Source organism: Glycine soja, chromosome 3 (assembly GCF_004193775.1).
Source record: "Glycine soja cultivar W05 chromosome 3, ASM419377v2, whole genome shotgun sequence".
In the NCBI taxonomy this organism is placed as follows: domain Eukaryota; kingdom Viridiplantae; phylum Streptophyta; class Magnoliopsida; order Fabales; family Fabaceae; genus Glycine; species Glycine soja.
Window position 1 is genome coordinate 47,686,909 of NC_041004.1, and position 18,903 is coordinate 47,705,811.

The following is an 18,903-nucleotide window of genomic DNA, read 5'->3' on the forward strand; positions in this document are numbered from 1 at the left end:
TTAAATTTATATTTTAATTATGGGTTTAAGGATCAAATCAATGGGTTAATTGATCTATAAATCTAAACTCATGATACAACTCCTACATGAACGATTTTGATCTATAAATCTAAACTGTTCGGATTGATTTGAATCAATTAATCACTCTGGTCAATCCTTAAATTTCTTTTTTCTACTTTCTCCGCTGTTAGCCATAGGCCACAGCATCTCCAAAAGACAAAAAAGAAAAAAACAGAAGACTGTTTTAGAATTGCCCCAGCCAGACTAGTACTGTCACAATCACACTGTTACAGCACCAACATATACTCGCTACAAGCACAACTACAAACTTGTATCGGCATTTGATCAAACAAATTACGCTATATTAACAGCAACCGGCTTCCCCCTACCCATTGAAAATCCTCTTGTACCATCCGGCATTCGGGGCCCAGGGGGTTGCTTGGCAATGACTTGATCAGTGAAAATTGTATTATTTGAAGGGGGTGTTCCCACACGATTATTCTGATGACAATGAACTCGGCCACGTCCCTTACCCCGGCCCCGGCTACGACCTTTCCTTTGCCCACTCTCTTTGTCATAACCATGCTCTTCTCCCTGCTAATTTAAAAGAATTATGGCCTAAAGCATAGAACAGGCAAATGCCAGTGCTACTTTGTCCGCAAAGTACGAGTTAGAAATTTTCACATGACAATTGAAGAGGACATGGACATATGCTGTGAATGATGCCAGTAAAAAACCATTATTATCAGCATATCAAAGGCATATTACCAAAATGACCCAAAACATATTATTCTTTTTAAGGGCTCAAACATGTTTGGAAGGGTTCTTAAACTTATGGGGGAATGATTTCCAAGCACGCACGCATGCACTCACAAAGACATGGAGTTAGCAGGGGGTAACAAAGAGCATAAGATGCTAAAACATGCATACTCTTTTGGACAAAACTCAGGTACAACCCCATAAATACTTTAGATGTTTTCCAATCAAATTGGACTTTTATCTTGGTAATGCATGCTGAGATTTAATGTCAACCTTTACTGCATGCATTACAAATAAAATTCAAATTTTAATTGAAGAATAGTACCAAAAGCATATGTGGTACTGTACCCCAAACTGTACCCCAAGTTTTGTCATACTCTTAAAAAGACCATGTTATAGAAGGATAAAAGACCAAGATTTGTTAAGCCTGACACTGTTGGAATTCAAGCATTCCAATTAACTTGAGATGGATACATGATTCTTGAAATTATTTGCTGTCATGCAACAAAACTTTATATATCATGAACAATCTGTCAATGGAAATAAGCAAAAACACTTACCGCATGTTCAAGCAGCAAAGTATCAGGAAAGGAAGCATCTTCTAATTGTTTCTCACTTGCCTGTGGCTCAGGCACAGAAGTATAATCCTCATCACAGCCAACTTCAACATCAAGTCCCTTCTTTCCCCGTCCTTGAGCAGGTTTAGACTGAAAATAAAATATTGATAACATAATACATCTAAATCACTACCTATCTAACCTTTATGTTATTAAAAAAAAAAGTAGGTCTAAAAACTTCCAGAATGCCCCTTAATAGAGTTTGATATTGAGAGAGAGAGAGAGAGAGTTTGAGAATGAGGAAGATATTATTATTCAACCAAAGTGTTGAATGATTACAAGCTCTGTTTATATAGAGCCTAACTAACATAACAGATGTAACTAAACAACTGATATGGTCCAGCATGGTGACAAGGAGCAGCCCAATGAAGTGGACCTTAGGCCCAAGCATACTATTACTACACCTAAGATGTGGAATGACTATGTGCTTTATCATTAGTTATTTGAATATCTGTTAATTGTATTGAGAGAGTGACTCAGCTAGTTCTAGAAGGCTCTTGTTAGAATTCTGTTAAAAGGGATCGTGCCTGAGATAGGCTACTGGGTAGCCTGATTGGAGTAGCACTGCTCCCATTGCAAAACCCTAAGCATCAGTTTGCACCACAAACTGTTGGGGGAAGTCTGGCAAAGCTAAAACAGGGTAATGAGAAATTAGACCATTCCTCTCTCTATTCTTATCTCGTTCTATTGGAGGCCCTCTGTCCTTGAATTCAGAGTACAAGCTCTGTTGGGAGAAGTCTGGCAAAACAAAAACAGGGTAATGAGAAATTTGACCATTCCTCTCTCTATTCTTATCTCATTCTATTAGAGGCCCTCTGTCCCTTCTTTCCCCGTCCTTGAGCAGGTTTAGACTGAAAATAAAATATTGATAACATAATACATCTAAATCACTACCTATCTAACTTTTATGTTATTAAAAAAAAAAAACCTCCCGAATGCCCCTTAATAGAGTTTGATATTGAGAGAGAGAGTTTAAGAATGAGGAAGATATTAGTATTAAACACAAGTGTTGAAATGATTACAAGCTCTGTTTATATAGAGCCTAACTAACATAACAGATCTAACTAAACAACTAACTAACTGTCAGTTAGTTGATACAATTGTCTACAGCTGTTATAACAGCTGTCAACAGTTAGCCTAAAGAAAAATAAATCCATCAGATTAGGTATACTCTAAAACCCCTCAACATATATGACTTATGGGAACACCCAGCCAGATTAGAGAGGGTTTTTTCCCTTGTTTCATTCAAGTTTTGAAAAAAACAGAATATGTATTTGTCGACAAGGCCATACCAGCAATAATTGTAAATGCCCCAAAAAAACCCTTCAAATCTTCATCTGATTGGACAAGCAAAACATTACTCGGGACACTTGCATACATGTAATGGAGGAAAGAAAGTTTTAATGTATACCATGCGTCTAAGCATCAGGCGAATCCGGAGGCCACTCCGCCAGTTTCCCTCATCATTCAGCTCAGCAACCTGTCAATGGTTCTCAATCTCATCACTATACAGCCAAATATGTCATCTAGTTAAAAAGTAACCTTAAATAATACCCTGCCAACTCAGCAAAGTATTGGTACTTACAGCTCTCTCAGCCAGCTCAACAGATCCATATTCAACAAATGCATGCAACTGGAACAAAAAGTTGTATTAGATTCATTAAAATATCTTCTCTTCATTAATATTCTACAAGAAAAGAGAGAAAAAATCCTATCACTAGCATGTTTCACCAGTAAAAGTTCATGCCCATCATTAAATTTGCCAACAACCCAAAATGGTAGCATGCAACGGGTGGGCATGTTTATAACTTATATCATAACTCATAAGATTACCAGTTGAAATAGGTTATAAAACATTGAAATTTTGAAGAACATTTTATGAATAAAAACAAGTATCTACATTGCAAAGGTCAAAATAGCAAAACAGGCCTAAATTTAATTATTGATGTGCAGCCAAGCTCATGCAACCAAAACTGAACACACAAGTAACATCCCCCAGATGAAAATATTGAGTCAGGGTACACAGCCACCTATCTTATATGGGGAGCAATTAAATTTCCTCTAGAAACCAAAGCCAATAAGCATATTTAGATAGCTTTGTTCTGTGAAAGGCCTCAAACAATTTTAATAAAAACTTAGAAACCATCCTATGGGGTAAAATTAAAAGGTCAATTTCATCAGTAGAAATGAAATTCATGTGTATGTTGGATAAAGTATAACCCACATGTTAAAAAATTCAAGTAAAAAACAAAACAGGATAATAGCTCCGATGGAACCTATAGTACATCAATTCATGAATGCATGAATGAATACCTTGTTAGATAAAGGCATCCCATCAACTTTTCCCAATCTTGAAGTAGCAGAAGCCCCACTATTGGAAGTTTGAGGTGGACAGGTACGGATAGTCTTCACACTGCCACATGCCCACATAAAATGTATGATAACTAGAATTCAAAGTTTTACCGCATGTAACTAACTTAAAAATATTTTTAAAAAAATCCATAACAAGCATCATCCAATGGAAGCCACAATAGTACCTCCCAACTGCTGAGAAAACCTTCATAAGATTCTGATGGCAGTGATCCTCAGGTAGGTTTTCAGCTACAACAATGCGAGACTACCAGAAAAATAAAAAATGCTAGATTTAAGAAAAGAAAGAGAAGAAAGAAGCAGAAATAAGACCAACCATCATTAACAACAACAACAACATATTTGAATTAAATATTTCGATAAGAATACATGATATGCATGGGTCATCATAGAATCCATCATGCAACCTTAGTAAACTGTCTTGCACAACTTAAAGTCAGTCACACATTTTAGTAAGCATTACTTGTAGCTCTTCTATATCAGACTCAGTCAGGGGATACTGGCGTTTGATTTTCTTTCCGTCTTCACTGACCACCTGTAGAATTCAGCAATGATGTATATTTAAAAGCAACAAGAATAAAATTATTGAAAGATATCCAGAAAAACAGCAGAATAGAAGTTGAAGAGTAACATTAGCTCATGAAGCAAGAAAGTTAACAAACTTACGAGCTTTGACGAGTTCCTTAAAACAGTTGCAAGTTGGGAGTGACTGGCTATGAGGGCCTTAATCTTCTTGAAAGATGCAACAACAGATATAGGCACTAAATAATTTTAGAAAAGCATTAGAAATAATACAAAACTATAGATCATAACAAATTAAAACCATCTACTATCTTACAGAAACAAGAATCAAAATATCACATTGTTCAATTTTCAATATGGTAATGTTTGAACACCCATCATCCTGTTCCTTAAAGAGGACAAAAGGAGTAACATCAAGAAGGACGTAGAATGAACTGTTTCGGCCCATAGTAATTCAGTTACACAGTAAAAAAGAATGAAACCAAAAAATATTATCTTACCAAAACCTTCTGGATCTTTGTTGATGAACCTCATCAAATGATCGGTAGTAGCTAAGTTTAAATCACTGAAATAATACTCCACCTACAAATTATTATATAAAAATCCCAACCAAAATCCTAGTAAGTTGTGATGCATGACAGGCAAAAAAAGGTAAAAGTGCAATTTAGAGAAATACACTATGATAAAAATAAATAGATATATCATATATGTCACAAAAATATAAACTTTGCTTTATTAATACATTATGATAAAAATAAATAGATATATCATATATGTCACAAAAATATAAACTTTGCTTTATTATTATCCATCCTCAAATTCCATTTCCCAACATTAAATATTGAAAAGCATCAACTTCTCAAATTCCCCTTAAAATTCATCTTCAATATGCATAATATTTTGCTACACCTGAAAAAACATTAATCGTTCAGAGTTGTTCATTTTATAGATTATTATAATGCAACTAAGGGTGTATTCACAAATTTTACCTTTTACTTTACCATCGCCAGGATTTTGCTCCTCTAGAATGAGGAAAGTACACTTTGGAGGATAAAATCCACCAATAACCATTGCTTAAAAATTTAATGGTTGAGATTGTAACTAACTTTATATATGTACTTCATTTTTATCACAATTGCTACTGTTGATATTTTTAATCAACAGTTTAAGTGAATTCTATCCTCTAAAGTCTAAAATGTACTCTTTCACTTTATAGGAGCCAGATCCCCATTCCTAACATTACAAACAGGGGAAGCCACACTGTGGAGGGTGGAACAAGTCATGAACCACAAAAGTCAAAAGTCAAAACTATGAAATAAAAGCAGTATATTATGGACACTGTATTAGAAGAGAATTTTGAAGGGAAATACCCCTCTCCTTCCTCTTGCTTTCCTGGAAACTTAAAGAAATGTCAATCCAAAGAAATAGTTCAGAGACCAAATACGTAAATTGTCAGTAGTCCTAAAGATGTATATATGACGTGAAAACTCTAAAATCTGCCACACCATATTGAAGAGAAAGGGGTAGCTGATTTTTTAAATTTTTGTAGAGGGGTAACACCTTTCTTTTTATTCACAATGACCATGCTCCCCCACCCCCACCCTTTCCATTTCTCCTCCTTCTCATTCTTTTCCCTCCTCTATTCAGCTCCCTCCAATTTTCCTCCATTTCATACTAATTCTTAGCACCCACTGCTACTAAGGGCTTAAGGTGAGGGGACACCAGACATGACACGGACATACATACATACATATGTATATGTGTGTGTGTGTGTAATCTTAAAACATGACAACAATTTAAATTGATAATTAAGATTTATATATTAATATTAAAACAAGTTGTTAAGCTTTATAATTTTCATATGATAATAAGCCTCACAAAAAAGGTACTAAGAGTCATCATATTTCACCATGCAAGAACTTTATCTCTTTACAAAAAAAAAAAAAAATCTAAGAAAACAACTTGCTAAGTTCTTTAATAAAGAGTCTCAAAAAAAAAAAATACTAAGAGAAACCATCATTGAAAAGAAAAATCTAAAAAAACAACTTGCTAATGTTAATTTGATCTTCAGGTTGATTTTTTTTAAAAATAAAAAAAGTATTAAAAAAAAATATCTGAGTCCGACGTGTGTCTAAGCTGTGTCAAAACCAAAAAAATGAACACTGCAAAAATGTGGCCGACACGTGTTTGTCACGGGTCGGTGTTGGAAACGTGTCGAACACCCCGACATGTCCTTCAGTCGGTGTGTGCCCGTGCTTCATAAGTTCCTACTTCTTGATTCTTTCTTCCTTTGCAATTCCAAAAATGGTGGATAGGTGTAACTTTGGAGCTTCATGTGCAATACAACAACAACAACAACAACGCCTTATCCCACTAGGTGGGGTCGGCTACATAGATCAACTTCCGCCATAATGTTCTATCAAGTACCATACTTCTATCCAAACCATTAATTTCGAGATCCTTTTTGATAACCTCTCTTATAGTCTTTTTGGGTCTTCCTCTGCCTCGAATTGTTTGTCTTCTCTCCATCTGGTCTACTCTCCTCACTACAGAGTCTACCGGTCTTCTCTCTACATGCCCAAACCACCTAAGTCTATTTTCCACCATCTTCTCTACAATAGGCGCTACTCCAACCCTCTTTCTAATAGCTTCGTTTCTAATTTTATCCTGTCGAGTCTTACCACACATCCACCGCAACATCCTCATCTCCGCTACACCTACTTTATTCTCATGTTGGCTCTTGACCGCCCAACATTCTGTTCCGTACAAAATTGCCGGTCTTACCGCAGTCCGATAAAACTTTCCCTTTAGCTTGATCGGTACCTTTGCATCACATAACACCCCCGATGCTTTTCTCCATTTCATCCATCCTGCTTGAATGCGATGATTCACATCCCCTTCAATTTCCCCATCATCCTGTATTACAGACCCAAGATATTTAAACCGTGTGACTTGAGGGATAATATGGTCTCCTATTTTCACCTCTGAGTTAGAAACCCTTCTTCTTTTGTTGAACTTACATTCCATATACTCCGATTTGCTTCTGCTTAAGCGAAAGCCATGTGTTTCTAGAGCTCGTCTCCAAGTTTCCAACCTCTCATTCAACTCCTCCCTCGACTCTCCAAGGAGGACTATGTCATCTGCAAAAAGCATGCATCTCGGCGCTATCTCTTGGATTTGTTCCGTGAGGACATCCAGAATTAAGGTAAAAAGGTAGGGGCTAAGGATTGACCCTTGATGTAAACCAATTGTGATGGGAAAATCGTCTGACTCTCCACCGTGTGTCCTAACACTAGTCGATACCCTATCATACATATCTTGGATAGCTCGAATATATGCAACCCTAACCCCTTTCTTCTCTAGAGCTTTCCACAAAATCTCTCTAGGCACTCTATCATACGCTTTCTCCAAGTCAATAAAAATCAAGTGCAAGTCTTGTTGGGCCATGCGATATTGCTCCATCACCCGCCGTAATAAATAAATCGCTTCCATGGTCGACCTTCCCGGCATGAAACCAAATTGATTCTCAGTAACTTGAGTCTCCTTTCTTAATCTCCGTTCGATCACTCTTTCCCATAATTTCATGGTATGACTCATGAGCTTAATTCCCCTATAATTTGCACAATTTTGTATATCCCCCTTGTTCTTATAGATTGGCACTAACGTGCTTCTCCTCCATTCCTCCGGCATGCGTTTTGACCTCATAATTTCGTTAAAGAGTTCGGTGAGCCACTCAAGACCTCTATCTCCAAGAGTTTTCCACACTTCAATAGGTATGTTGTCTGGCCCCACCGCCTTACCATTACTCATTCTTTTCAACGCTTCCTTTACTTCCTGTTTCTGAATCCGACGATAGTACTTATAGTTCCGGTCCTCTTCTCTTGTGTCTAGACTGCTAGAGTCATATCCATATCCATCATTAAATAAGTTGTGGAAATACGCCTTCCACCTTTCCTTGATATCTTTTTCATGCACTAAGACTTTGCCTTCTTCATCCTTAACACACTTTACTTGATCCAAATCTCTAGTCTTCCTCTCTCTACCCTTAGCAAGCCTATATATAGATCTTTCTCCGTCCCTGGTTCCTAGAGCTTGGTATAGTCCGTCAAAAGCTTGGGCTCTTGCCTCACTCACCGCCTTTTTGGTTTCATTTCTAGCTATCTTATACTTATCCCAAGTTTCAGAATTTCTACACCTAGACCACTCCTTGAAACACTCCTTTTTTACTCTAACTTTGCTCTGAACATTTTCATTCCACCACCACGATTCTTTACCCCTAGGTCCAAAACCTCTAGATTCACCCAACGTCTCTTTAGCCACTTTAATAATCTCTTGAGACATCTTGTTCCACATATCATTTGCACTTCCTTGTGATTGTCCACACCAACCCTCCCATATCTTTTGTTGGAAGATTCCTTGTTTCTCACCCTTCAAGTGCCACCATTTGATCCTTGGTTCTACCAGAGGACTTCTCTTTGCCCTATCTCTAATTCTTACATCCATAACCAAAACTCTATGTTGGGTAGTCAAGCTTTCTCCCGGGATAACTTTACAGTTCAAGCAATACTTCCTATCAGACTTCCTGATAAGGAAGAAATCTATCTGAGAACATGTCCCTCCACTTTTGTAAGTGATAAGATGTTCCTCTCTTTTCTTAAACCATGTATTGGCTATAGAAAGATCCAAAGCCTCCGAAAACTCCAAGATGGATTTACCCTCCCCATTCATCTCCCCTAGGCCAAAACCCCCATGCACCCCCTCAAAACCTCTATAGCCACGCTACCTACATGTCCATTGAGATCCCCTCCTAGGAAAACTTTCTCTCCTTGGGGTATATCCTGAAGTACCCCTTCTAGATCCTCCCAAAATTTTACCTTAAAGTGTTCTGCTAACCCAACCTGAGGTGCGTACCCACTAATAACATTAAAGGTGTCCTGTCCCACTACCAATTTTAAGACTATGATACGATCTCCTACTCTTCTTACATCCACGACATCCTTCTTCCACTCCTTGTCCACAATAATCCCTACCCCATTTCTTGATCTGATTTTTCCCGTATACCACAGCTTAAATCCCGAGTTGTCTAATTCTTTCGCTTTTTCACCTGTCCACTTAGTTTCTTGTAGGCACATAAAATTGATCTTCCTCCTCACCATAACATCCACTATTTCCATAGATTTTCCAGTAAGTGTGCCTATATTCCATGTACCAAAGCGAATCCTCCTGTCATGAACTAGCTTCTTTACCCACACCCGTTCACGAAAATGTGGGAACCCTTGCTTACTTTTCACTACATCCGGGCGGCGATGCAACGGCCCTTGCTCTTTTGACACTGTACTCGAGCCATACAGCGCGTTGCTTCCGAGCAACGACCTAGCATTCACATTATTACGTAATTGATCCATGTCATAGAGATTCGACAAAGTTTAACGTTGGCTGTCGAAAGCCTAACACAACCCTCTCCTTTTATCCGGGCTTGGGACCGACTAAGATGAGGATTTAAATTTATAGGTATTGTTAAATGATGATAGGAAGCTTAAATGATATATTTTTATCATGGACTCCATGAAAACATGAACCTTTGCAACTTGGGGATTTTCTTACTTCTTCATTTTGCCTTGGCGATTGCTCCTCTTGAGGTCCTCGGAAGTTATTAGATTTGTTTTCCATAGTGGTGAGTGAGTGATTTACTTAGGGCAATAACAAAATTTTCTAAGAATATGAATTTTTTTCAACAAACTTTTATCTCCATGACAAAAATAATTATTTGAGATTACTGGTGATTTTATTGATAACATTTACTTATATTTCCTTATGACCCTGTGTTTCATGGTTATTATTTGACTTAAAGTTGTTGAAAAATCTTAGTCATGATGGTTTACACTACAAACATGTGATTTTAAGGACTGTGGGTTATGTGAGTTTATATTCAAGAGAATAACAATTTGAGGGTTTTGAAAGAAATTGAGAATGGAAATATTCTTGAAGTTGATAGATTGAATTCAATTGTTGTTTTCACCAAAAAAGCGTTCATGATTTAGTCTACCTTGGCCCACCAATGACATGGTGGGTTGAGCTCATCCCCCCTTCTAGCTTGAATTTATATACAGTTCTTCATGTGTAACTTATAATGGATTATTTTTGTACTTTGTAAATAAGTTATGATTTTAAAATATTTTTACAATTATGAGTAAGCCTTGGGAAGGAAGAACTTTTCATTTGATGATCTGATTCACTATATGTTTGATTTCTTGTAAACTTATTCTTGAGTTATGTGAGTTTCTAGACAATTATAGCATTACTCTGTGCACCACCATCATAACACAAACAATAAATTATCACAGCATCACAGGAGCTACAATCATGTCAACAATGACCCAGGAAAAAAAGGGACAAAGTGTAAATCCACTACTTGAAGCCTGCACTACACAGATAACCGAGGCCCAATAAACCTGGGGTACTAGTGCAACTGCAGATCAACTTAATCAATTCTGATCTTCCAGTGACAACACCGAGGGTGAGTTTAGGACAGAAGGCTGTGTGGATGAAAAGGGAAGGGAAACCTTTCAGTTTCTCTTAGTTTAAAATAAAAAGCATCCTCTCTCATCCCTTTTCCCTCTAAACCCTCATTATTGATATGAAATTATATAGTTCTCCACTTCTCCCAATTAGGAATGAAAAACTACGCCGTCCCCCTCCAAACGTTACCTAACTTGATCAGTGGGGCAAGTGGAATGGGATTGGGAATAGAACAAAGTCTATAATCCGAAACTCGTGTATATGGTAGGGTAACTAAAATATATGACTGATATTGATTACAAATTGTCAATCAGCAATCAGAAGCAAGAACACTTCTGCCTACCAAGATAATCCGTAGAAGTTAACAAAGAAAAAAATGAGACAGTCTGGAATCACAAGAGAAGCAGTGAAATTGGCATATTCATTAGGCAACTGAAGTTTACCTGATTCAAAATTTTCTGACTGGCTTCGTCAGACATCTTGCTTTTGGAAGGAGCATGATCTGGGTCAACTTGAGGCTGCTGCACGGCAGAATCGGAGCTAACATAATACTGATGCGGGTGATGATGAGAGCGGTAGTGAGCCGGAACGTGGTGCTGATGGGCAAGATGGTGGTGGTGATTCTGGACCGGGACGACATGGCCTTGAATCGGTACATGGAACTGTGAAGTTGGGGGCGGTGAGTAAACGTGTACCATACCTGACGCAGGAGGAGGAGGAGGAGGAGGAGGAGGAGGAGAAGGAGAAGGAGAAGGTACAACGAGCCTAGGTTGCTGAAAATCGCCCCGTGGGGAGACGCGAGTGGGCACAAATTCTGGTGCCTGTGCGTTGAGCCGGCTAAAAGAAACGTTCCTTGAAAGAGATGGATCTGGCAGCGATTGTGCAGTAGACGAAGGGGGCGAGATATCAGGGGTTTCTGAGAGTGACTCCTGAGCCATTTTCAACGCTTTTCTTTTCGTTTTGTTCGACGATCTAGCTATGACGTTTAGCTAACTTTTCCAGTTTCTCTTTTGAAAGGATAGAAAATAGGAAGTAGCGGGTTCGGAGATTTTCTTAGTCTCACTGCAGGCTGCAGCTAAGAGAAATATCAGAGGTTAATCGATATTTTTTAACCCCTAAATCGGTGTCTTTGACGACGTAGAACAATTCTCAAATTTTACGGATTTACTAACAGTGGATTATTTATAGGCAGATAGATTGATGACTTTTGATCGACAACGGTGAACGCGGGCCCCAAAAGCCTCGGGCCCATCTGCCTCGGCCTGGACACCGCGATTTAGGGTGTTACTAGATGCACAGGTTTGTGCACCCAGAAATAAATGGATATTCCAAAAATGCCCCTTCCTGGTTTACTCTTCCTTAACTTTTTGTTTAACGCTTTTAACGCATTCATTGTCTTGGTTTCTTCTTGTTTTTTCATTTTCTTGAGAGGAGAGGTACATTGTAGTCGCTTCAATCGAGGCGATAGTGTTACAGAGGTACATCACATTTTTTTTATTTTATTTCCTCTTACAGATTAAAATCCGTAAGTATTATATAACTTACGGATTGTCAATTTATGAGTTATATAGGTTATATAACTCATACGTATTGGTTAATCTGTATTTGTTATACGAATTTATAATTTTTTTTAATTTAAAATTAAAAGAAATATTTATTGTTTTTTTATTTTTTTAAAATTATAAATATATTAATATGACTGTTATAAAAATTAATGTGCAAAAAAAATTATTTGTTTATTTGAAATGTAATTAATATTATTATTTTAAATATTTTTAAATAAGTGTCGTTTGATAATTAATTTGTAAGTATTTGTTTTTATATTTTGGAAATGGTATTAATTATAAAATAATTTACACCTATAATTTATGTATAATTTATTTGAGTCGTTGACTCGATGTGGTCTAAATTTGATTATTTTTGGTTTAATTTGATTATTGATTTTATTATTTTGGAAATGGTATTTGTTATAATTTGATGAATTAGACTTAAGTTTAATAATATAATTTATTTTAGAACATATGGTTTGGGGTTTGGGTATATAAGCATAAGTAGAAATTGAACATAATGAATATTAAGAATTTTAGAGAACATAAAGGGAATTAACCCAATGTATCAACTCATATCACATGCAGAGAAAATTTAGGTGGGCTAATTTGATGGGTTACTACATGTAACCCAGCCTGTAAAAAAACAGTTGGTTGGACCCGCCTTGTCTGTTGTCATCTCTCAAGGCTTGACATTGCTACTGTAGCACAATATGTGGAATAACCTCCACGGTAAACAAGAAAATGGTGTACCGTAGACGTTAGCGTCGAGCCTCATCATTCAAACGACAGATGGATATACAAATGCTTGTCAACCATTAGCAATTAGCTAGTGGTTCGAAGAGTTTCCGTGTTCACAATCTCTGCATAGTGTGAGCAGCCAAAAAGTGAATAACTCTTGCACAAGGAATTTAAATAACCCTTCAAAAATTACCGTACAGGAGGTCAAGATGTCTAAACTCAATTGGATGGATATGGATTATCATTTACCAATAATCATTGCAAGAGCATTTCCCATCCTTGATATGATGAAATCGGTTTGCATCTCTCACCACAATCTCTCTTCCAGTGACTATTGATATATACTTTATTGCCGTATGGCAGTCCCCACAAACCCGAAGATTCTTAAATACTCTAATAGGTTTTGGTTTCGGGGTACTAATAAGAGCATATGCCACTGCAATTTTTTCACTGTGTTGGAACAGATACTGTTCCTTCTGTTCATCCTCCACATCATGAAGAACAAAATCTGTATTTGGGATATAACCCAAGTTCTTTATTTTTAAAGCCAATTCATCAAGTTCATCATATATCTTTCGAGCCTGGGGGTGTGAAGTATCCCCTACATGGAATTTGTGCACCTGATTGTCAACTTCAATCCAGCTATAACCTGTTTCTTTTATTAATTTTTTCTGTTTCATGCTTTTTCTTAAGGCTGCCACATCATCCCACCTCCCTTCTGACGCATACAAGTTTGACAATAATATATAGGTAGCTGGATCATGAGGTTCCCTCTCAAGAATCTTTTTTGCAGCATGCTCCCCAAGCTTGGTGTTACCATGAACCCGACAAGAACCAAGAAACGTACGCCACACCAATGCATCAGCATCAAAAGGCATCGAGTTAATAAATTCAATGGCTTCTAAAAGCAATCCAGATCGACCAAGCAAATCAACCATACATGCATAATGTTCCATCCTTGGACTGATACTATGGTTATAATGCATGGAATTGAAGTGTTTCCATGCCTCATCAATCAAACCAACGTGACTGCAGGCTGATAAAACAGCAATATAAGTGACCTCATTAGGCTTTACACCTATTTCAAGCATTTCATAGAACAATTCTAAGGCTTTTGTAGCAAATCCATGTTTTGCAAAACCACTTATAATAGATGTCCAAGTTATGACATTGCGATACCCCATGTCATTAAAGACCTGCAAAGCAGCTTCTTTGTTTCCACACTTGGAATACATAGAGATTAAAGCATTATTAATGCATAGATTGGTTCCAAACCCGGACTTCACAATGAGGGCATGGATTTGTTCACCCTTAACAATTGTGCCTATACAAGCAGCGCCACTTAAGAGGCATGCATATGTATAAGAACTAGCTCCAACACCAGTGTGTTCAACTTCATGGTTAAAGGATTCATCAGAATCCAAGGCTTTTGCATTTGCATCAACAGCTGTATTGTACGAAATCAAATTCTTCTCAAATAAGATGTTGAAAGCTTTTCGAGCACATTCCATTGTTCCAGACCTTGCATACATGTTAATAAGAGAATTCCCCACACAATTAATAGTGGAAAGTCCTAGCTTAATTGTCTGGCCATGAAGTTGTTTGCCGATGCCAAAATCAGGAAGACTTGCACAAGCCTTGAGGACGCTGGAGAATGTGAAGCTATTTGGTGCAACATGACCATGAAGCATGTTACAAAACAATTTGATGGCTTCCTGTTCTTGTCTGCTTTGCACATATCCAGAGATGAGAGCAGTCCAAGACATAACATTATGGCGCAGCATGGTATTAAATATTTTCCTAGAGTTTTCTACTGCTGCAGATTTTGCATACATGTCCACCAGAGTACAACCGACAAATACATCTGAAGCCAATCTAGACCTGATAACGCAAGAATGTAATTGCTTCCCAAGTGAGAAGAATTCCATCTCAACGCAGGCCGATTAGAGACTTGTCAGAGTAAACACATCAGGTGTATACTCACTTACTATCATACGGCAGAATAAATCAACAGCATCACCCAGCAGGCCCAGTTGCACATATCTGGTAATCATCAAAGTCCAAGTAACAAGATTTTTGTGCAGCATTTTGTCAAACACTATGCGTGCTGATTGGATATCTCGGTCGCCCTTGGTAAACATATCGATTAAAGCACAGCCAACACAGACATGAGAATCAAAGTATCCGGTCTTTAAGAGAAAGGCAAAGATTGCAAGGCCAGTAGAAAAGAATAGAGGATTAGAACAAGATTTAAGTGAGGCCGTAAAGCAATATTCATTGGGATAAATGATATTCCTTGAGCATTGGAGCATGTGGAGAAAGGTGAGAAGGGCTCGGGACTCCATGGAATTATTGGCGAAACAGGAGATGATAGCAGACCAGGAGACCAAGTCTCTCTTATGATGGCCCATGTTGCGGAATATTGAAAGTGCGTTCTCCCAATCCCCGCATTTGGAGTAGAGGTAATGAGGGAGTTGAGAAGAACGGAGTCGAGGGGGAGTCCGGAGTCAATCAACTTGTGGTGAAGGAGTTTGCCCAGCTCCAAGTTACCAGACCTGATGCAGGCTTTGAGGAGAAGGGAAGACTTTATGAGCGGAGATGTCGTTGTTAGGTCAAGCCTGGAGATGGCTTTGCGGACACTCTCAAACTTCAAATCCTTAGCCTGAAGATAAATTGACGACGGAAGACACAGGCTTAAGCTCACCATTTCCCACGGTCTCTTTAAAGTTTGCTTTGCACCACGAAGGAATCAATCAATCAATATTTGCTTCTCTTCGACCTCAGTCATGGAAACCAACATCCCTATCCATCCTGTGTGGCCGCCCTTAATCCAAATCCACATAGTAAGGGTGACTGAGATTAGCAATTATAAATCAATAGGATTTTTAAATTTATAATTTTCACACAATTAGTTCACAGTAAGATTTATATTAAGTTTTTGATATATTTTGATTTTTTTAAGAGAAATAATTTTTTTAGTAGGAAGAAGATCTTTGTCGTGGATGATATTAGTTCATTCCTTTATAGTAACTATTTTCATCAAATAATAGTTATTTATAAAAGTTACATTAGATTAACTCATTCATAATTTAGTTATTATTTATTTATTTATTAGTTTAGTTATCAGAGAGTAAAATATATCTTTATTCATAGTAAGATTTTTATTGAGTTTCTGATGTATCTTAATTTTTCTTTTAAAAAGAACAATTTTTTTTAGCATGAAGAAGCCTTTTTAGTGAATAAGTATTAATCTTTTTATAGTAGTTATCTCTAAAAATTACTCTAATTCAACTCAACCATAATTTAATTCATATTTATTTATTAGTTTCTAAAATCACATGCACATAACACATTAATTCTTATATTTTATATAGAAATCAAATAAATTATTTAAACATGCATATGAAATGAAAGGAGTAATTTAAGACATTTTTCAAATATCTTAGTATTGTAGGACCTCTAAAAGTGTAAGTTGTACTTAAGAGGGTAAAGTGCAGAGATTTCAGTCCTTTATTTTATTAACAACTTTTAGATCATTTTATGTTATTAAAATTTTCAAGTAGATATTTTGCAAAAAAAAAAACACTAAATTAAAATTAAAATTAAAAACAAGAAACTTGCACACATTTATATCGACGTTCTTGAAGACAGCGTTCACGACTACAACCTACGTGGCACACGACATTCTCTTTCCTATGCTACACGAACACTTCCTTGTCTCTGTTTTTGTTCTTAAAAAAGTAAGAAATTGAATTTTTTGTTCTTAGTCACAAGCAATTCTTCTACATTCATTCAAATTGGAACCATAAGAAATTGAATCATAGGTTAACTTCTCTACCTCCTTATTTCAATGCTTAGAAGAAAAAAAATCAATCAAATTCAGATTTTTATTTATCCATTGTTTAATTTGCTTATTAATTTTGTCGCGGATTTCAATTTTGTTGTCTAATTTTTTTGCCTTCTCATTCCAAGTACATTAAAGAGACCTTTGTCGTATTTGCTTTCCAAATAATTGGACCCACAAGATTGGCTTATGAATTCTTCATCTCTTCAAAACTAATTTACTTAGTATGTTTTGCCAATAAATCGTTACTAGTTTTCCAATATGTTTATTCATTTATTTTGTGTAGGTCTATTGTGATAGAAAAGACGCCCAAATCAGTATGGAGTTCAATATAGTAGAAGAAGCTGAAAGATTTTGGACAACCTACGATGGACAGATCGATTTTGATGTTCGACAATTATTTGCAAATAAAAGTTTTGTTGATAAGTGCATGATTAATGTAAGATTTGTATGTGCGAAAAAAGGCTTTAGAAGACCTGATAAGTGAGATTGCCTAACAAAAGCTTCTCGAGCAGAAACATGCTCCCCAAGGAGAGGCCCCTAGGAAGCAATAGATTTCAGATATTTAGACTCTCAAGAGGTCTGAATCCACTTCTTACACTGTTTTCTCAATCACAAAAGCCCCTTTAAACCATGTAGAGCAATTCCTGTTTGTAGGCAACTACTGCTGTACAATTTATAATCGAAACCCTGCACCCTGAATGTGCCTAATTCTGCAGGAACATTCTCCTTCTCTCATAAACTTGCTTGATCATGGTTCTGATATCAAACTAGCACCAACTCAATTGAAAATTCAAAAAGGTACCTTGAATGAGTACAAATTAGGACTTTGGAATTTGGATTTAGAATGATTGTTCGCTTCACTACTCAACTTATTTTAGGAAAAGACTTCTCAAGCCTCCAGGTTTCACTTTTTTATGTCATTAAAAAGTGTAAGTAGATGCTTAGAGGCTTCATCTTAAAAAAAGTGTTCAGACCTGCAAGGTATACTGATGATGCATACCATAGCTCTTGTAATTCGTTATGCATTTGTATAGTTTTTACCTGGTCTATTTACAACTCATTCCTAAACTCAATGCTCCTAATAAGTAATTTGTTTGACAGCATTGTTTTTCACTCTCAGGTTTTGTGTGACATTGGATGATTGGTCAGAGGATGAAATAAATGCAATGATGAAAGTTGGGGGAAATTTTTCTGCTAATTCAATTTAAGGACAGCTTGAGGAAGCATTTAATATAAGGTAACTATTATTCGTGAGGTGATATATAGGATTAGATGAAGATTGAAAATGAGATACACTACTCATTCATTTTGAACGCCTTTTGTCTTCCTAAAATTTCCACAGTGGCCTATGTTTCTGCTTTTGGTTTTGACTTTTGTATGAGCCTTTACCTATTATTAGCTGTTGTAGCACTCTAGAGAACCAATTCAGATGGTTGCAGTTGAAGTGTTTGGTGTTGCTTTGTGCAAGACAATGGTTTAATTCCTAAAAAGATATTTGAAAAAGAGTTTTCCTTGAAGTATCAATTTTCAAATATTAAATCATTATAATACTTGAATGTAGGTTTTATTCATGATATCAATCGAACCGGCTCCAATGCTCGAGGATAACAAAAAATGGTTTGTTTTTGTAGTCTATAATTTTCCACACTTTTATTTTATTGTTCACATTGATATTCTTTTACCTTTGTAAAAAAAATATGTGTCTTGTTAACTAGAATTCAAAATAAAATATGAAACTCTTAAATTGTTGGATATCCCTTTATCACCTATTAAAGTAAAAGATTAGAATTACTCATTTTCTATTTTTTAACTACTGATAATTAACTTTGTTAGTTCATTCAATTACCGTAGGGTAAGTTGATAGTTATTAATGTTAGTTGTAATAATTGTTTAACTCTAGTATAAATACTAGAGATGTAGTGTTTTGTGTTATATGATATTTTATAGTAAATTATTTTCATAAACACTTTTTGTTAAGTGT

General features: G+C 36.5%; 1 protein-coding gene and 1 pseudogene across 2 annotated transcripts; both read right to left on the bottom strand.

The window, feature by feature from the left end:
* Positions 1-37: 37 nt before the first annotated feature.
* LOC114407874 (la-related protein 6B-like) lies at positions 38-11,940 on the bottom strand. 2 transcript variants are annotated; one of them, XM_028371151.1, is made up of 10 exons: positions 11,231-11,940; positions 4,769-4,850; positions 4,413-4,507; positions 4,210-4,281; positions 3,914-3,993; positions 3,690-3,789; positions 2,962-3,009; positions 2,788-2,856; positions 1,320-1,466; positions 38-597 (listed from the first exon to the last, which is right to left on the bottom strand). In XM_028371151.1, exons 1-10 carry the CDS (start codon positions 11,723-11,725, stop codon positions 355-357), a joined length of 1,431 nt encoding a protein of 476 aa, XP_028226952.1. In that variant the 5' UTR covers positions 11,726-11,940; the 3' UTR covers positions 38-354. The 2 variants fall into 2 exon arrangements, with proteins under 2 accessions (XP_028226952.1, XP_028226953.1); XM_028371152.1 differs by having other exon boundaries at positions 38-594; positions 11,231-11,939.
* A 1,174-nt stretch (positions 11,941-13,114) lies between these two features.
* On the bottom strand, positions 13,115-15,916 carry LOC114407875 (annotated as a pseudogene).
* Positions 15,917-18,903: the final 2,987 nt, after the last annotated feature.